The sequence below is a fragment of the Sinohyriopsis cumingii genome, chromosome 2, assembly GCF_028554795.1.
Source record: "Sinohyriopsis cumingii isolate HCF-2022 chromosome 2, ASM2855479v2, whole genome shotgun sequence".
Taxonomy (NCBI): Eukaryota; Metazoa; Mollusca; class Bivalvia; order Unionida; family Unionidae; genus Sinohyriopsis; species Sinohyriopsis cumingii.
Genome location: NC_142962.1, coordinates 14,023,718 through 14,045,489, shown reverse-complemented (window position 1 = coordinate 14,045,489; position 21,772 = coordinate 14,023,718). Strand labels below are relative to the sequence as shown.

At 34.5% G+C, this 21,772-nt stretch overlaps 2 protein-coding genes across 2 annotated transcripts in view; one reads left to right on the top strand and one right to left on the bottom strand.

Moving 5' to 3' along the window:
• The window catches only part of LOC149804359 (collagen alpha-4(VI) chain-like), a 64,668-nt gene extending 49,509 nt beyond the window's left edge, over positions 1 to 15,159 (top strand). Inside the window, exons 17-22 of the mRNA XM_089932241.1 lie at positions 1,306 to 1,338; positions 1,663 to 1,701; positions 3,532 to 3,564; positions 3,964 to 4,002; positions 9,303 to 9,335; positions 15,024 to 15,159. Of these exons, the coding sequence (XP_089788367.1) occupies positions 1,306 to 1,338; positions 1,663 to 1,701; positions 3,532 to 3,564; positions 3,964 to 4,002; positions 9,303 to 9,335; positions 15,024 to 15,046 (200 nt within the window). The 3' untranslated portion in view covers positions 15,047 to 15,159. The remainder of the gene's footprint in view (positions 1 to 1,305; positions 1,339 to 1,662; positions 1,702 to 3,531; positions 3,565 to 3,963; positions 4,003 to 9,302; positions 9,336 to 15,023) is intronic.
• The window catches only part of LOC149804358 (AP-4 complex subunit sigma-1-like), a 50,168-nt gene continuing 41,256 nt past the window's right edge, over positions 12,861 to 21,772 (bottom strand). Inside the window, exons 5-6 of the mRNA XM_089939382.1 lie at positions 19,435 to 19,446; positions 12,861 to 17,107 (exon numbers count right to left, since the gene is read on the bottom strand). Coding sequence (XP_089795508.1) covers positions 16,982 to 17,107; positions 19,435 to 19,446 — 138 coding nt within the window. The 3' untranslated portion in view covers positions 12,861 to 16,981. The remainder of the gene's footprint in view (positions 17,108 to 19,434; positions 19,447 to 21,772) is intronic.

Sequence of the window (21,772 nt, the reverse complement as noted above, 5' to 3'; positions counted from 1 at the left end):
ACACAATCTTTGTATCGGAATGGTCATACAGCTTAATATTAATATCAATATTATTAATATGGGGGCCATCTTTCAAATTGGTAAGTGAATGAACATGAGGAAAGACCGGGTGACTACCATAACAGCACATAGTAATAGTTAGATTTATCGTGATTTGGCCCGTTTACATTACACATAATTCTACGAATGCCAAACTGATAATCTGAACATCAGTAAACAGCAAACTCGCATAACCTATTTAAATCAAAAGTTTGGGATAGCCGGAAGAAAAAAAAAATCCATTACACAGCCCAAGACGAGTACGCAGAGTCAATGCAGATAAGCACATGGCAGTCTGTTGTAATGCAGGCAGTCCCATTTACATTGCCGTTACCAAGTATTATTTAAATGTTAACCTATATGAGCAACAGACGCATCCCTCCTATGAAACGAATGCCGTCAAACGCTGGTCCACTGTAGTTTTAGTAAAATGTATATTCATCTAGAAGTCATCTTTTCACACGAACAACTAGAATTATACTCCTTCTGCCGTATTCGATACTGCATACGTGGTGAATTTCCATGGTGGGATCAACCCACTTATTTCCATGGTGGGATCAACCCACTTATTTCCATGGTGGGATCCACTTTTATATGGAAACAGTGTTAACCTTCTCATCGGAATCTATTACACAGGAATTTTCTTCAAAGATCCGGTGTCGAAATAATGTGCTGTCCGTGTCGAATGTTCTATTGAATTTGAAAGTAATTTGATCTGTGAATTATTATGATCGAATTGTACAAAACTGCTTTAACTCGTGTCTAGAACTAAATTTCGTGCGCATGAATTAAAATGTACTGCGTCTAAATAGAATTATTTGAAATGCCAACAATTATTTGATTCTTCTTTCAATTTAGCCTCTTTCCACTAAAATATAAATTATGTGATAAAATGGAATCTCAAATGTATAATGATTTAATTCTTAAATTATTCAGCTGGTTTCATGAATTTACTATTAATTCATTACCTATTTGTTGCTTGATTTTTGAATTCCCTCTAGCTACAACTTCGTGAAACTGCATACTTGTTCAAATAATCAAGTACAAACTACGCTAATGAAATACCATTACCTTATGTTGCTATCAATAATATATTCCTCTTATCAGTTTGTTCGAAAAGTTCGGATCGGTCTGATACATGGAAGAAAGCATGTTGCTCTACGGATACTATAATTTTGAAAAAGAGCATGAAAGAGATTATGTATATTACAAAACTAACCTTTACAAAGAACTCCAATGAAAACACCTTGTTATTTTCATCAACAGCACAACTATCAGAATCAACCACAGCAGCAGAAGGTAACGTTTGTTCTAAATACAGCAAACATTATCAAGGTTTTGTTCCTTTTCTTTGCTTTTTATAAATGATATACCGAACAAACTCATTGATATGCAATAAAAGCATTAAACATACAGGTTTTATTCTTGTTTACATTACTCGTGAGTTCTCAAAAATGAGCAAGACGAAAGAGAGAAAGAAAAGAAGAAATAAATGAGACAAGTTTCAATTCTTTGTAATTTGACTATAACTGTTACTTTGCTGTAAAATTATATTTCACCTGAACGTTAATAAAATTCCAGTGGATTTTAAATTTAGTAACTTAGATAACAAATTTCTTGCAGCAACAGAAATGACGATGAAAACATCTGCTATGTTAACAGGTAATATAATTATACATTTATATCACATAATGAAACTCAAGTCTCAATGTTATTAATTTGCTGATGCCTCATAATGAACGATGTAATACTTATGTAAGGTATGTGCTGATAAAGTTTGAGTTCCGCAATGCTGATAAAATTTATTTAAGATATTGTTCTTTTCGTTTTATTTTTTGTGTTAACTTTCATTACGAAGATCATACCTAGATTGTGCTGGCGTTTAGATTTTATATATTTCAAATAAATAAAAAATTGCACTATGCTTATCTAAACATTGTTGTGTTGCAAAATTTATGAAGCAGGGCCGTAATGGCCTGTACGGTCATCTCGGTACCAAATGGTGAAACTGTATCAACCTTTCGAAATAGTAAGGGTTTGCTTTTTTAAAACCTGAAATTGTATCCTCTTCCACAACAATTTATGTATCGGAATTGCCATACCACTTAATTTTACTATCAATATAATGTGGGGCCATATTTCCAATCGGTAGGCGAATGGACATAAGTAAAAACGGGCGACTATCACAAAAAAAAAAAAACGGGCGACTATCACAAAAGTGCACAGTAGTTGTTATATTTGTCGGAATATAGTCCGTTTACATTACACAGAAGTCTACGAATGCCAAATTAATACCAGAATATCAGTAAACCCGCTTCGCCAAGATAAGCAAGTGTGCCGAAGAACTGACCCCCCCCCCAATTAAACTGTCCAACGCCAATATGCAGAGTCAATACAAATAAGCACATGGTTGCCAATTTAATACAGACAGTCCTATTTACGTTAATGTTACCACGCAGTATCGCTCTTGCAACCCACCCCAGGACCAACAAGGTTTAAATGTCAAGCTATAGGAGTAATTAAACGCACCTCTCCTATGAAACGAATGTCGACAAACGCTAGTCTACGGTAGTTTTAGTACAATTTCAGCACCCGTAGCCATCTTTTCACACGAACAACTGGAATGCTATTCCTTCTGCCGCATCCATTACTGGATCTGTGGTGAATGTTCAAGGTGGAATCAATACACTTTTCAATGGTAACATTGTCAACACTGTCATCGAAATCCGATCCTCTAGAGTTTTCTTCGAAGATCCGTTGTTCAAAAATAATATTGTCCGTGTAAAATGTTATATTGATTTGGAAGGTCAGTTGATTTATGAATTATGATTTTCGAATAGTTAATATTACCTCAACTCGCGTCTAGAACTATTTTCTTGAGCAGGAATTTAAAGGTTCTGCGTCTCACCAGAATTAATTGAAAAAGACAAAAATCATTTCATTTTTCTTTCATTTTAGACACTTTCCACTACAATAAAAAATATTTAATAAACACAGTCACAAATGGGTAATGTTTTAATACTGAATTTATGAAAAGAATTGAATAATAATCCAGTTTCTTCTCGCCATGGCTCGCAAATGCTGGAAATCATTCAACTGGTTTCATAAATTCAATATTAAACCATTATCCATTTTTAGCTGATTTTTGAAGTCCATTATATTACACCTTCGTGAAACTGCATATATGCATATATATATATATATATATATATATATATATATATATATATATATATATATATATATATAAACTACACTAATAAGATATCATTATCATTACGTTATGTTCTTATATAAAATATATATTGTTCTTATCAATTCTATGGAAACGTTTAGATCAGTCTGATACATGGATGAAAGCGGTATTAATCTACCGACAATAAGATTTTGTTATAGAACACGAAATAGATTGTGTACATCATTGAACTAACCTTTACAAAGACCATTTATCTCCAAATAAAACGTCTTAACACTTGTTATTTTCATCAGCAGAAAAACCGTCAGAATCAACCAAAGCAACAGAAGGTAACTTTCTTTTTCTAAAGACAGCTAACATTAACGAAGTGTTGTATTTTCTTTGCTTTTTATGAATGATATACCGAATGCACTTTTTTCATATGTACTAAAAGAATTAAGCTTATAGGTTTAATTTTTGTTTCTAGTGCTTTTGATTTATGATAGCATGCGCAGAACGAAAGAGAGAAAGGAAAAACGATGAAAATTAAATAACTTGCAATTATTCATCTCTTTTCACTTGAGTTAGTTTCTCTTCATTTTTTTTCCAAAGAAACTGGATTTTTTCTATGATTAGTATAAAGTTTCATGTTAGCTGTTACTTTACAGTAAAAATCCAATTTCACCTGAACGCTAATAAAGCGCCAGCAGATTTTAAATTTAGTAAATAAAATGAAAATTGTCTTGCAGCAACAGAAATGAGGGCGACAGCAACCACTATGTTAGCAGGTAATAATATACTGATGTCACATAATGAAACTCAGGACTCCACATTAATCATCTACTAATTCCTCATAACTAATGGTCTAACATTTATATAACGTGCCTTGCAAGAACTAAAAAAGGTTTTTGTTCCGCATTGCTCCCGAAATTTATTTACAGATAGGTATTGTTTTAGTGTCCAGTACGGTCATGGCTTTGCCGAATTGTGAGACTGTATCAACCGTGCGAAATAGTAAAGCTTTCTTATTTTTACCCGAAAACGTTTCCCCCTCAACTACAATCTTTGTATCGGAATGTAATAGTTATATCTATCTTATTCCATTCTGTTTTCTACTTAGAAAACCTTTGACGAGATTTCATCGACTTATTTACTGGGACTATTTTTAAACCAGGTTTCAGTTTTGCCACTTACTTCATGATTTAAACTCAGGTCATTTTCTGTTGGAGAGAGTATACTAAATTTGAACTCACCCCATCATGTATGTGACACTACAATGATATTGTTGATTTTTGAACAAAAGTTTAGCATATAAGAAAGTTGCTTTGCTAAAGCTATAAGGTTTTCATTTTTTTAAATATTTAACAACCCGAAGGAGTTGGGCAAAATCTGTCACTACCATATTAAAGTTACTTATGTCATGGTATTATTTAAAGTTACAAATTCTTCCAAACTCTTCTAAATTCCTTGATCTGCGTCTATGATCTGTCCGATGCAAAACACTATGAATATAACAGATTAATGAAGAAGGAATCATCATTTAGACAGATTTAACTGATTGGAATTTTTTTTAACACAATGTGAACTAGTCTGTTAATACACAGATGGAGAAACAGCGTGAGAAATTTGGCAAGATATTGACACAAGTATATGGCGCTCCATTGTTCAGTTTCGTTTTCTAATTTTCAAGGCCACAACAGTATCATTTTTTCATCAATATTTATTGGAATTGAACAGTTTCAAATATCATTTAGTACACCTTCGGTGAGCCTCTGACGTCTTTTTGATCCAAATGCCTTAGGGGGCCCGAGTTGAACGAGTGGCGGTAACCTTTACAGACCACTGGCATCTCACCTGTCTGCATGGGTTCAAGTCTCGACTAGGTGAACGTAGATACGTGTAAAAGCTTGCCGGTAGCTTCCCATGGGTCGGTAGTTTTTCCCTGGTTCTTCTTCATTCACGAGGTATAGCTGTCAAGTGTTGAAAAATGGCGTTAAACACACAAACCAAACCCAAACACCTTGGATCCTGCTAGTCTAGTACTTTTAAGTTTAGTTTTCAAAACACCCCTACCCCCGTCTGCGTCTTGCTTGTCTAGTAAATATTAATTCATGTGCAATCAATAAATTAGTATTTAGCGCATCAAGTTTTAATTGTGATTTAACTAAATACACCCCAATTATGTTGGTGTGGTAATTTCTTATGCTTTTTTTTGAAATAGTCTCGTATCCTTAAGTACGATAACCAAAATATATATAAATAAGATTGGTCTAAAACAGACAAGATATATCTAATTTGGATATGTGTAAACCCCTGTTTAAAAAATATATCTAATAAATTTAGTTCAACTTCTCTGTCTTTTGAGCAAAATTTGTAAGTCTGAGTTTCCCAACCAATTTTTCGGTAGATAAAACTACCTGGAAAAATCGTGTTGGTCCTGAAGTGTCTAATTCATGCATGGTTTTTAATATCGCTCATACTTCGATGAGGCAACGATTAAGATATAGAAATTTGTGTTGCCTTATTATAATTAATTAATAATTATAATTGCCTTTTTCAGTAATTGTGGAGCAAATTAGTTTACTGCTAGTGACAAACTGCTGAAATGTCTCATGAAACTAGGATGGTAAATAATGAGGCATTTGATTTAATACCTACCTATTTAATTATTTGCATTGACTCTTCCAAACATCTACCTGTGAGAAACAGGCAAGCTTAACACACACACACACACACACACACACACACACACACACACTTTATTCAAAAGGTAAAGGTTTTTATATCTACTTGTACCCGCTTGATTTGTATTGTGGGTTTTCTTTTCATTAAAGAAAAAACAATATGACATTTGAACATAAGAACTAAAGCATAGTTTTCAGTAGAATATTCTTTTCTTTTTGAATGGGACTCACTTAGATTCCCATTGCCAGGTGTCCAGTCTATCCGATCCCCAGACTAAATCTATTTCAAAACAGTCTCATATTTCAAAACATATTTCCCTCCCGTGGCATTAAGATTGCATCTTTTGGCAGGCTGCCTCCGCCATTTTAAAACGTGTGATTCTTGTCATGGGTCAATGTATTTTACATTTTACTCTTTTCAAGTACGCAAAATGTCTGCTATATTTCTTGTAAAATATAATTTTACCCTTGATATATGCAGATTTCAATAATGGCATTTCTTCAGCTCAAATCTCTTATGAGAAACTTGTTTATCAACATCCTAACCTAACACTTACCTGCCTAATTAAGAAATTTTCCATGTATCAACCCTGTTATAAATTATATATATATATATATATATATATATATATATATATATATATATATATATATACCACCATGTCGGGTAATTCTGCGCAACGGTACGTCATTTCTATAAACGTTGGATCACGTGTTTTTTGGGTCAAAAATCCATTTTGTATAAAAAACAGAACGATCGCACTTTAATTAAGAAAAGTGATATTCATAAAGTGAACAAAAATATCCCACATTTCGACTCGACATGCATATGAATATGTGATTTCTAAATGTCAACATGAAAACCCACTCCATGACCTTCTTGAACCTGTAACTCTGAAAATCCTATTTACTATGTATCTTTTAGAATCATACAAATAAATCCAATATTAAAAAAAATGGAAAGGTATACCTTAAAAAAAATTCTGCATCTTAATACAGGTTTCCAATTTTGCTACAAACGTGTGAACTTGCCGCTAGAACGGGATTCTCAAGAAATTCCCTGGCATATAGTCTGTTCTAAATTCTTTAGTAATTTTTCCCCATAAACAAGATGTTGTAAACATATTACATACTGTTCATTGTTGTTTCTCTTCCACATAGTAGCTTATTTTTTATATAAAATGTTGAACTTTGCTAATTTATTTTTACAAGATTGGTTTAGTTTGCTTAATATCTCTTACCATTTATTGGCATTGTTACGTTGAATTTTGTAAAACCAGCTATAAACCTGACCTAATTACTCGACTAAGCCAGAGGCGTAGCTGGGGGGGGGGGGGGGGCAGGGGGGTACATATGTCCCCGGGCTCCAAGGTACAGGGGCGCCAAAATGAGGCTTACAACGTTACATTATAATAAGTAAACAAGGGTAATATTCAAAAATGTGATTAAACGGGGAGGGGGCTGGGGCGCCAATTTTATAGTTCGTCCCCGGGCGCAAAATATCATAGCTACGCCTCTGGACTAAGCTGACAGAAACAGTCCAAAGTAATGTACTTTATTTCTATATCCCGATGGATAAACATTACTTCTTGTCAAAGCTGTGCGCAGAATAGGCCGACATATCGCGAGCCATGAAAACACGGGGTGGTATCCCATGTGCCCAAAATTAATATTATTTTGAACATAATATTCTGGTGACAATTGCCCCTTTTCAAATGTTAAGCATTGCAGTATTTTGTTTTCGTCAATTGGTTTTGCTTCAGTACTGGAGACGAAAACCTTAGGTGAATTCGATATGCGTTTTGCTTCAGTATTGGAGACGGAAATCTTAGGTGCGCAGAAATGCCCGACAGCATTGTATATATGTCGTTATGTTCTCAAATAGATTATATACGTCTACAAAAAAATTATAAAGTCTGTTCTATAACAGATCATATGACTCTGTGGTCATAAACTAAGTTACAGAAAGAAGCAACAAGTTTTGTAAAACTTAACAAATAATTTAATTGTCAAAGTTATAAATGAAAATGTGGGAGGAACGTACAGTATTATGAAATTAATCCAAAATAATCCTGGATAAGTTCTACTAAAGTCCAAATGTATGAAAGATTCCGGATACATTTCAGAACCGCAAATGTACTGGTCTGCCAAGAATCTTAACATTGTCAAAATGGTGTTGTCCGGAACTCCTTTGAATAATTTAGAATAGTTCCAAAATAATAAAATAGTCCAAAAAGAACTTTCTATTTCCAATGAACAATCCAAACAAATGTTTTTCCTCTCAAATAATACCTAGGTACAACATAAAAACACATCTGCAAACTGAGTTTACAACAGGAACGCAAGAAATAAGAATGACTCCAAAATAGGAATGGAAATCTGATTGTTCAGTTCTCTCCTTACATATAAACCTTCAAAGTTACTATTACGACTATATGTCGCAATATAACCCACGTAACAGATCTTAGTACTCAATCTAATATTTAAAAATACATATTCATTTGACCAAACTCATCCACTCGGAATTAGCTTAATTCTTCTCAAATACCGCTTGACCGATCTGTCCACTGGGGAAAAAGACTGAATCTCGTAAACATATTTACTAATAATTTTATTATTAGTAATTGTCAACATATACATAAGCATCTATATATAGATCCTATGCAATGCTACATTCTATAATATCTTAGAAACAGACCCTATCCAGATAACAAAATCCAGCTATAGATACACTTTACATCCATAAATAAAAATTATAAAAATTAGACAAATTCGTTTACCAGGAATTAAATAACAGATATACATAACAATACACACAACATTATGGAGTCTTTTCTCAAATAGATGATGTACATCTACACAACATTATGGAGTCTTTTCTCAAACAGATGATGTACATCTAAACAACATTATGGAGTCTTTTCTCAAACAGATGATGTTCATCTAAACAACATTATGGAGTCTTTTCTCAAATAGATGATGTACATCTACACAACATTATGGAGTCTTTTCTCAAACAGATGATGTACATCTAAACAACATTATGGAGTCTTTTCTCAAACAGATGATGTTCATCTAAACAACATTATGGAGTCTTTTCTCAAACAGATGATGTTCATCTACACAACATTATTGAGTCTTTTCTCAAACAGATGATGTACATCTAAACAACATTATGGAGTCCTCTCTCAAATAGAGATATACATGTACACAACATTATGAATCTATTCTCAAACAAATGATATACATCTCCACAACACTGTAGAGTCTGTATGTACATTTGATTGAAGCAACATCTCTAGTTTTAATTTTAAGACGATACATTATGATCACGCTCACATAATGAATTTAAACGAATCTTGTATTTTGGTCTATCTATATCTATTCCAATAATACTTTTTTAGGAGGTTTCTGGGCACCAGTGAGCCAAACACCGGGTAAGCAACATTATTTTTTAGCAGTAATAGTGGTAGTGACAGTTGTAGTAGCAGCAGTAGTAGTTGTGTTGGCCTAAAACCATTGCAGATCAGTTGTTCAGTGAACATGGCAAAAATTACTTACTTGAAGCACCATTAATATAATAAGTATATTTATTCTGTATCAGTTGCGTTTGAAAGCAACGGATGCTCAGAAACATATTTAAGATGAATTCGTAGTGGAATAACTACACCCAGACCAGTCTAAGTAGGTTTCTGAGGGACCTGGACAATGGGAGCTGATTGCTTAATTGGGGTGACCTTTCAGCCATGTTTGACCATACTAGCATCTCGAAATACATGCAGTTGCATTTCTCAGGGTGTACCCTTTCCAATAAAAGAAGTGCCAATTTTATCAAAAATCTGTTCTTCGAGTTAGCTATTTTCACTTTTTATGCCCTACCAAAGAAACCTTTACGACAAAGACAGTGAAAGCTTTAAGCAAGTCATTTTAACATATATGTCGGTAACTTCTCGTACTTTTACTCCAAAATTCAATCTCAAAATGACTGAAGGACAACTAAAAAAGAGGCTAGTCCTTTAGTTAAAGGGTCTGTGAAGTTACTGGCATTATTTACGTACGTCACTGGACGTACGGGAATTTAACTCACCAATTAATGAGTGTACATATTAGTTTACCCCGGAATCAAGTGCCTGTGGAATTGACCGACTCCATGGTTGACAGAGAAATTGCGAATGAAAAAACAGCTCGATGCTTTCGTAATTTATTAGTCAATCATTGTTTCGTAAATAATCTAGCTTGTTAGAACGGCATTATCACCATACATTTGCGGTATAATCCGTAAAACTGATCACAAACCCGTGAATAATGCCTAGCGTTGATCCTGACGCTTACGTCCACACTTTGCTGACCACTACAACTTGTTGACCCGATACTAAAAATCTCTTACTATTGCAAATACTATTAGTTTCATCTAAATATGGAATTTGAAGACTGAAAATTGCAAATCATATTTCATCACTGTCACTCAGAGAAAGTTATAAATTATTGACAATAAAATGAAATTTTAAGGCTATTTTGGAAAATGCTGACCAATATACAATGAGTGAAAATCACGGGATTGTTAAACAATCAAAAAGGTCATGCATACCAGTTGTTGAATTTTGCTTTTGATGGCACAACAAGGGCCCGTATGCTTACTTTAAGCATGCTGAATTTAACTTTTGGTGGCACAACAAGGGCCCGTAGGCTTACTTTAAGCATGCTGAATTTAACTTCTAGGAGCACAACAAGGGCCTGTAGGCTTACTTTAAGCATGCTGAATTTAACTTTTGGTGACACAACAAGGGCCCGTAGGCTTACTTTAAGCATGCTGAATTTAACTTCTAGGGGCACAACAAGGGCCCGTAGGCTTACTTTAAGCAGCGGCATGGGGTACAATGGGAAATCCTATGCTAGGGTTGTCCATATGATTAACATTGAGGATAATTGGTGACACTTGAATGTTGCTGATATCAATTATAGTTACATGGCAACACTGTGGAGTTGATCTCAATATGTGCCACTATATGTGTATATGGGAAATCTTTAAAATTGTATGTATGTTTACATTCGGAGGCGATATAATGCACAACGTGAAAGCCAAATGTTAAAACTTCCAGAGGTTTACATTTGGAGGCACTTGGGGGCACAACAGGAAATTCTGTTATTTTTTAAAGTGATAGTCCTTTCACCATGCCTAAACAATTCTAGGGCACAACGGGAATTTAACATGGAGATGGTTCTTGATGTCACAACGGAAATGGTCATGTTACAGTTTTATGTACAAAACACCACACTGCATGTATTATGCAGCAGCCATCAATCAGGCACATGCCTCATTATCCAGCAACCGCTTTTTGATTACTATCCAAAAACACGCACCATTATCCAGGAATCAAAATACACTTACATACATATAAACATACTAGCGAGGCCCCGAGTGGCCGAGTGGTCTAAAGCACACTCCGTTACGGATCATTGCCATCTCACATCTGTCTGCGTGGGTTCAAGTCTCGGATTCAGCCAATGTGGGTACGTGAGAAAGCTTACCAGTAGCTTCTCGTAGGTCGGTGGTTCTTTCCGGGGTTTTGTCCGGTTCTTCCTCCACCATTAATACTGGCCGCCATGTATAGCCTATCGTGTGCTGAAAAATGGCATTAAAGCAAAGAACACCAACACAAACATACTAGCACATGAAAAGGGTACGAGTGTAGACCCATGCACTATACTTACATGCACAGAAGCATACCGTCACATAATGGTAGGGATGTTTATACACACACTATATGATTATGCAAACACATACTATCACATACAAGTAGGCAAGATAGGAGTGTTTATAGACACTAATATACCCTCACACAAACATGCTATGCAATCATGCATAAGAAAGGGGTGATGAGTTTAAAATTATATTTGTAAACACAGATATATTCATACGTAAACATAGAAAAACTGGCAATGATTCAATGTTGACAATGTTGTAATGTACGACTTAAGCTCCAATCATTTTGTATAGTGTCATTTTGTCACTAGGTTTCTGAGCTAAAGACAATAGACAGCCATAACAAGTTTTCAATTGATCTTGATCATGTCTCATGGACTATTTTGACTTTCTACTGCAAGCATATGGCACAGAAAGTAGCACCACTTGAACAGTCTTTCACAATAACACCGATAAACATTAATTTCAACACATGTACATAGTAGTGACACAAGTTTACTGGCCCCTCATCCTGACTAACCAAGCAAGATGAATAGTTATCTTTAGCTAATGTGAGCATAGTGCACACAGTCAAATATTGTCAAATGAACAGTAACAAAACTGGTTTCCAAAGTCTATGACTGGACTCAAGCTGTACATTCAAAATAGTATCTATTTATGATATATTTTGTAGTATTACTGTATATCGATTGGAGCAAAATGATAGCACCACATTGACAGTATCACTTTTGGGACTACGTTTTCTAATTTATGAAATATATGTGCCCTAATGTACGTTATTCATTAATGTTTCCTACCTTAAATATTTTCAGCATGTTTTATATTTTCTAATTTCATGGTGTTTGTTTTTTGTAATCATTATGTTTTTTTATATTTTAGGTGTTGTCTAATGTTGCAAAGCGCTTAGAGCTTCTAAAGATTAGGCGCTATGCAAAGTCCTCATCATTATTATTATTCAAGCATGTATTTTCAATGTAGGCCTATCCCAGTTTTCTTCTTCTGCTCTCTCTCTCTCTCTATCTCTCTCTTGTCTTTCCTCTCACACACACACACACATACAAGGTCCTAAAATGTGTCAATTGTAGGCCTTTTAGTGTACATTTATGTAATTAATGATGTGCCATAAATAAATATGAACTCTAAACAGCAAAAAGTATACTTCACGTATTAATTTCTTTATAGTTAGTTTTCTACCTGTATTACGAATATATGGTCTTAAACTAAGTACATGTAACAAAAAAGAGTGAAAACCAACAAGTTTTGTAAAATTCATAAAATAATTTATTTCTCCAGAATACAAAGTGAAAATTTTAAAAAGACTTACAGTAAATGTGAATTAAATCCCTATCAGTAATAAAAATTCTATCAAAAGTCCAAACGTACGAGGTTCCAGCTGAATTCCAAGGTTGTTCCAATAAACTCCAATATTGAACATGTTGCTGTTCCTGAAGTCTCTAATGTGCTAATCTGCCAGTGGCCTGGAATGTGGCAATTTTTTAACAGTCATTTGATTTATCACATTATTATAATCCAAATGTCCTTATCTAAATTCACAATAATTTCAAATTATTGTTTTGGTCCAAAATATAAATGAGCACTCTTTAGTTCCAGTGAATAATAAATAAATCCATCCAAATTAAAAACAGAACATAACAATAAGACTGATTCTGCTTAAGATGTTATGGTATGAATGAATAAGTCTTAGGTAAACAATATTATGTAACCCCCTCCACTTGACTTAGATAAACAATATTATGTAACCCCCCTCCACTTGACTTAGGTCGCAATTGCCATTGTCTGGAAATAGTCAACTTGATGGGAATTTTCATTTCTATAAGTTTCTAAGGTCAGACTCAAACTCAGACTGAAAGAAACATATTTGCAATTAATAATGATCTGAATATTTAACCCAATATCATAGAGAAATATTAGCTACGTATTATGTTGTCCACAAATAAATGTCACTAGCCAGGTACACAAGTAACTTGATTTTGAGCAAAGGTCAAGTATAAAATACAGATATATGTAACATATAATCATGGAGAAAAAGCCAACAAACAAACAAATACATATTAAAAATACATAACACATGAATTGTGGAAACTGTCAGTGGCTGAACATACATAATCTGTTGCTATGTATTTACCCATACAGTTCTGTATACCTTATTACTCTATGAAAAACCATACATATTTTTAAAAAAAACAAATCATGATTAAATATAGCAGCATAATATTTTAAATAGCAATTTTACTCGCATCACAATCGTGTTTGAAAATGATCGATAAACCAGGCGTTGATTAGGGTTGATTGCAAACCAAAATTAAGTGGCAACTGAAAATTGGATACAGCATCTGTACTGAGCTAGTCAGCATGTTACCAAGGCAACACAAAAATTTAGGTCTGAATGTAGAACTCAACAAAATGAAGAATGAAAATCCAAACAAATAAACTCACAAGCATTTAAATCCTTAATTAACAATGTTAAACTCTGAAGTCTGTCAGATACAACCGCTGTTTTGGTTCTAATAATTCTTTTGCACATGAAATGTGTTATCAAAATTAAAAGTGTCTTATTTTTCGCATGAATAGTCATTAATATGACAAAATGAACAATCAGGAGCTGATATGTACAAGGTGGTGCTCTACAATTTTGCATTTTGCATAGGGTTAGAGTTTTGAAGAACAAGTATTTCCCTGGATTTCTTGCCTACAACCAAAATAAATGTATCAATGTTTCAATGGCTAAGTTTTGTAACCCTCATCATCTCATGAAACATTTGCCACTAAATACAAAAATACAATTGTTCCGATGCTGTTTTGTTCCTCCACGCTTGTGGGTTCAAGTTCCATTTACAGCATGGTTTGACTTTAATCAATAGTGTTTGATTGTTTATTTGTTCTTTTCTGTGTTTTCCAACTGTCTTGATATCAGAGACCTGTTTAGTGACTTGACACAACTGTACCCCCACCCCACTCCTCTTCTTGAAAGCACTGTTAATTGGAGAAATCATCAACAACCTAAGAGTATCGGAGCATGGATGTAGCTAGATCATTTTAAGATGTACATAATGTCAGCGACTTTGGAGTTATAGTGAAGTTCTTGGGAATCTAATACATAATATTTTTTCCTGTTATATACCTGCGTATGTACACATACTTAAGTAAGTCACTGAGATTTATATTAACAACAATCAATTAACTCATGGGTTTTTGATAACACGGTGTCTCATTCATGTTAGAAACTCATGGTAATCAAACTGATATTAAAGTATAACGATAGTAACAGTATAAATTACAAGTCAGACATCAAAATAAATGATGACAATGACCTTTTTTAAAAAGAATCTTCTTCGGAATAAATAAATTAAATAAGTTACATAATTATGCATGTATTTTCATTATGTTTTTTTACTTGCAGGTAAACCTCATCTGAAGTTATAATGGCAGAACAAACAACAAGTTCTGAAATACAGTTAATTCCAAATGAGTGATAATTTACCTGAAAATCAAAATAGATAACAAGATCAAATAATATAACATAAAAAAGATAACAAAATCAATTGATATCACACAAATTGCATTACTAACTCAATAAAATTGATTAAAACAACAAACATGCTTAGAGTTATGTTTCAAAAATTTCATTAAAGGTTTTTATTTTAATTTACTCTTTGAATGATTGAAACAAATATTTTTAAAATGTTGAGAGGTACTGTAGGAATAAAGAGCAAATATACCACTGCCTTTTCCATCCCAAACCTATCCCATAATGTAGATAAATCCAAAAAGTACACAACACTTTTGAAACTAGTGCAAGTACATATCTTCTGATGTTGACCATAAGATGTACCAAGTTCCACAGTGATCCATCAAAAACTGGAGAACTTCTGTCGTTCACAAGATTTTGTCCTTGACTATATCAAGCTTCAAGTCAAAATGAGCAAAAAAATGCAGCGGCACACTGATATCATAATTTTCACATCTTAAGATATATATCATGCAACAAGTTTCAAAGAAATCCAAAAAATGCTAGATGACGAGTTGCATTTAAAAGATGACTTTCCATTCATATGAAATATAAAGATGACCATAACGTTTTGCAGGTTTCATGGTGATCCAGTGAAAACTGAACCTAGCTGCATTCACAAGATTTGTCATAACTGTATTCCAATGCAAGTCAAAAAGGGAAATAAGATTCTATCAATGCATTCACTTGATAGACAAAGAGGGCAATAACTCTAAAAACAAATCGCAGGTGCAAAGTGTTTTGTCAGCATAAACAACTTCAGCAGATGGCTATAACATTTCCCGTGTTTGATGGTGTTCCACTGAAATTTAGACTATCTTTGTTCACAAAATTTCACCATACACTATATCAGATTGAAGTCAAAAGGGCAATAACTCTTATAAAAATTGTAGCAGCAAAGTAATTTGTCAATATGCACATCGTTGGGTGATAAGAATCATATCTACCAATTTTTATGGCAATCCACCCAAAACTGAGGGTCCAGTACCATTCACAAGTCTGTGTGATTTATGGATGGATGGATTTATCACATACTGCAATTCTTGAGTGAAAATCACAGGTAAATAATGCTGTATGTTCAGGAGTAGCAATGATAAGATGATGACATAGCCACTATGGTGCCATGTTGGAGGTCAGATCAGCACCATTTTCCATCACACTTTGATAATGAAATGGTCTTTTGCGGAAAACCTAAATAAATCTATCCATTCATTAAAAAGTAGTCATAAATTTGTTATGTTGGAATTTCTAAAAAGAAGATTATGTTAGTTTTAAAAGGACTGAAGAAACAGACTTATTGTCAGTTCTTGGACATTCTTTTCAACCAGCAAAGCATGAGATCCTTGAGGGACATTTTTTTTAAATAAGACCCAAAGGGTAAAAAAGCACATAGACTGTTTGGGCCCCAGTCCCTGACTGACAACTTCTAAGCTGATATGTAACATAGGACCTTCTAATCCAGTCTGCCAAAAGTGATTACACCTAACATGACAAAATTTATGTAATGCTTACATGGTCGCAACCTCAGAGCCACTATTCTGTAGAAGATTACACCTAACTGGGCAAATTTTACCAGGTGCTTACAATGTCATAGCCTTTAATCCACTATGCTATATGTGGTTACATCTAATAGGTCAAATTTATGTTTGTTACATGACTGCCTAGAATTTGTACATTTTATACCTGTTGCCAATATGCATGCCTACACAATGAGAGCAAACACACTTACAACCTACTTACATTTTCAGATTAATTGTAACCCTATGAATAATTGTTTGTAAACATTTTTCATTTGGGCAAAATATGTCTTAAATAAAAGCCATTAATTCAGTCTTGCCCAGCTGCATGGATCATCTCTTAGCTGCATCCAAAAGTTGAATTGGTGCAAGGATTCTAACTGGACTGGTTTCCACAATATTTCCATTGATTATCATTTCATCCAGTATCATATGCACCTTGTCAAGATTAAACTGAATCTGGAACTAGTCAAGGAAGCAACTTTACAAGGTTTGGCTGATAAAATAAGAATGCAGCAAATGTAAAGAAATGAAATTCATACCTTTTTTGTGCTTTTTTTTACATTTATGACCCCAAGTTACTCAACATGAATATTTCTTACATGCTAATAATATCTATCAATTTTTCTCTAACATTAACTTTCTTGTCAAGATCGAAGACTAAAAAGAGACTGATTAGAAATTAAAGAAATTTACTTCAAGCCATCTATAATTTTTTTATATTCAAGGACACAAAAAGCAACTCTTGACAAAAAATGAAGTCCCATCCTTCATACAAACATACTTCAAGATCATATGTTTATACAGTAAATGCAGGAACCCAGTGCTTGATTCAACCTATTTAAGAAACATGGACATACAATAATAAAATGTGAAATTATTGTTCAACTCCAATGTGTTCCAAATATAATTTTTGGTGCTAAATGTGTAATCTATGTCAGTTTTCATATTCATTGTCCAACAGTCACATTATTTTTGTTGTAAAGAAGAAAAAATGGCAAAGGCCTAGAGAATTTTAGTTTTTAACCAGCTTGCAGTTTGAATCTGGATAATCCTATTTGAAATTCCCCTATATATGTTACTCTGTATTCAAAATGCCTCTGTTCAACCACTCATTACAACTATTGATTCAAATGGATATAAAACACAATATTTTAGTATTATTATATTTTTGGTGATGCTTTAATTTTGACATATCAGCAATATTTGTAAAATACAGAGAGTCAGAAACATAAATTCTGGTTGCAGTTTTAACCTTCCTAATGAAAAGCCAGTAAATATGACATTTGGTACACTTGAATGTTGGCTGTCCTAGAGGGCTACTTTTTAATACAAAATCGTCAGTGTCAGATTATTCTTGCCATGAACAGCAGGGGACAATTTATGAGTAGCACTACTGCATACTACTGCATTCCAAGGGTGCACAATAAATAGCCTGCAGGCTGCTGTTGTTGATGTTGATGTGGGGTTTAACGCCATTTTTCAGCACACGATAGGCTATACATGGCGGCCAGTATTAATGGTGGAGGAAGAACCCTGGAAAACACCGGGAAGAACCACAGACCCACGAGAAGCTACTGGCAAGCTTTCTCACATACCCACATTGGCCGAATCCTAGACTCGAACCCACGCAGACAGAGGTGAGATGGCAGTGATCCGTAACGGAGAGCGCTTTAGACCACTCGGCCACTCGGGGCCCCCGCCTGCAGGCTGCATATTGCACACTAATCCATTTTGTGTGGACCATGGCCAGGGACCTTCCTTAACACATGAACTTATTATACACACAAACTTTCACAATGCTGCCTGCTTTGTTCAATCAAGGTCGATTTTGACCCATGTAAACATCTGAGTTGTGCACCACCACTGTATGCTTTGGTAAGTCAAAGCAATAGTCGTTTTATTCCAACATAAGGGATTATCACAACACATAAAATGTAAACTGCTGCAGATATAGAGGGATGCTAAAATATAATGATTGATTAGCAAACACCAAAAATTGCATTTCTACAAGGTAAATTAAAAAAAACAAAAACAATCTGGTAATTAATCCTGAGTAATATCTGGTATGGGCTATGAAATGGTGGCCACTAGAATCTGGTATGGGCTATGAAATGGTGGCCACTAGTATCTGGTATGGGCTATGAAATGGTGGCCACTAGAATCTGGTATGGGCTATGAAATGGTGGCCACTAGTATCTGGCATGGGCTATGAAATGGTGGCCACTAGTATATGGTATGGGCTAAGAAATGGTGGCCACTAGTATCTGGTATGGGCAATGAAATGGTGGCCACTAGTCTCTGGTATGAGCCATGAAATGGTGACCACTAGAATCTGGTATGGGCTATGAAATGATGGCCACTAGTATCTGGTATGGGCTATGAAATGGTGGACACTAGGATCTGGTATGGGCTATGAAATGGTGGACACTAGTATCTGGTATGGGCTATGAAATGGTGGCCACTAGTATATGGTATGGGCTATGAATGGTGGCCACTAGTATCTGGTATGGGCTATGAAATGGTGGCCACTAGTATCTGGAATGGGCTATGAAATGGTGGCCACTAGTATCTGGTATGGGCTATGAAATGGTGGCCACTAGTATCTGGTATGGGCTATGAAATGGTGGCCACTAGTATCTAGCGATTGTTAACTCTGTTAGATATCAATATTCATCATATATGTTGTATGTGTTTGATCACATAATGCTAGCAATCATCATATTTGTGAGAAAACTAAGCTAAATTCACAAAAATGTTGTTGATTTATAAAATAAAAAGGATACATCCACTTCTGACTGAAAAAGAAATTTATGAAAACATCAGCTATCCAGTTATTCATACTCAATAAAAAGGATACTTTGATGAAAACATCAACTATCCAATTACTAGTACACCACTCCCTCAATAACTCACGCACATCGGGGTCCAGAAACATCGACCGCACTATAAGTGAGGTGCGAGTTATCGAGGGACCTATAAAATAAGCCCAAAACCAATAAAGTGATTGACGACATAACGGAGAAATAAGGGGGGGGTAGGCAGATTATACTGTTGAATACTCACTTTATAATCGTTCTGAGATTAACTGTTAATAAATATCTCTTCATAACGGTGTACTTTATTATTTCCTCACAGGACAACATTAATTTCAGGATAAATTACAGTATATTGAGGCGATCATCGAAAACATTATTCCACGTGGTTTCCGTTCGCTTAACGTGTGTACCACTTCACACATTGTGTACTACGTCACTAATTTTTATGTTGAATTGGATACATTCTAGTTTTATTGTTTGATCCAAATTACCGTATTTTCCGGCCTACAAGTCGATGCGGAGTATAAGTCGAATTGACCAATTTTGTAAATTTTCCATCCTTCATCCATATATAAGTCGATTCGGAGTATAACACGAGGCCAGGTCAATAACTTGGCTTTGTATTTTATACTAGTAACTTCCGGTTGCATGAATATTGATGGTATCGTTGTATGATATTCCATATTACCGGCAATCATGAAATTGCATTACCGATGCTAACATGCTTGTGATTTTACTTCTGAACTGCTATATTTTGTTATCAATTGACACAGCTGAATAAACAGTCCATGCTTGTTTTATTATAATTGAAAGCACATCCATGTTGTAGTTCATTTTATTACCTGTAGTTACGAACGTAACTTATACAAACTTGTCATTTTCTATCGTAAGTTTGAAAGTCACGGACTCCGTTAAATCGATTTGTATATATATATATATACTATTTTTTAAGTGTTTGTTCTGTTTGGACTTGGATATAATTAACATTTTATTACTAATCTATTCAATGATATACCCCACTATTATCTTTATCGGCGAGTTCGAATACAAAGTAATGGGTATGATCTCTTGTCCTTATAACAAATTTTGTATGGACAATGACTTCAATAAAATGTTGACAGATTTTCATTTCCCTAAAAAAAGCCTCATTTCCCTACTGGCAGCCTCGCTGATTTGACCTATTCTGTCGATTCTTGCCCTCAGTCTGGTTTCAATTATAGCCAAAGCGCTAAGCATGTTTAATTACCATGTAAATAACACTGCACAGCCATGTGGTTGTTGTGACAATGTACATCGTAATTAAAACGAGAATGAATTGTTGATTTAGAGGTGTTTGTTGATAATGGAATATAGTAGGCTCATAATACATGAGGATTATCACAATCGTCAGGTAACTCAAAATACCGTCTTTTTTCTCTTTGCAAAAGCTACAAATAAAAACCGCCCTGAATAAAAGAACGATCTTGTACACGGACAATTTTTTTCATCTCTCACTCTCTCTCTCTTGTGCGCACACACACAAGCACGCGTGCGTTCACAATATATCTGATTTTAGTTTAGTTTAAACCATATTTGTTTTAATTATGATATCCATTGCAACAAGAGCCACGTGGCTGTGCATGCTATGATTATTCCTTCCAGTTGAAACCAGTCTTGAGTGCAAGATTCAATAGATGAGAACTTTACAAGTTCCAGCTTAAAAGCCGCTGTGTAAGACTTGCGTGATTTGACGGGAGGCATTGTGAGATAAGTTGTATGATTTGTACGGGGATATTTATATGAATGATTATGACTGAAAAGATTGATCAAAATATACCAAACTCATTAAAATGTGCCCGTACTATAGCAATGAAAACAATGCCCATGGCTAAATTCATTATTTACATCTAGAGAAGGGAGTGGGCATCATTTCCTGTTGTACTTAATCCCATTGATATTAAAAACGGGTAGCGTAATTGATGCGGATTAATGATAAAGAACAATGGGGTGCCGGCAATATGGTAACTGGTATCGGTAGGTAAAGCCAATATCAAGGTCTAAACAACTGCGGCAACTGGCTTTGATTGTTGTTGGAAATCAAAGACCAATTTATCAACAACCGGTATAATCAAAGAGAGACACCGAATTGTCAGCTGGTTAAGAATGAATATAGGTGAAGTGTTGACATTACAATTTGCTTTAAACTGAATTGTGAAACTAAAAATCATGAATCACTGATGATCTATGAGTACTGGTAGTCCATCTATATATCTGACTTTAGTATAGTTTAAACCTAATTTATTTGAGAAACTTTGTCAAATACAAT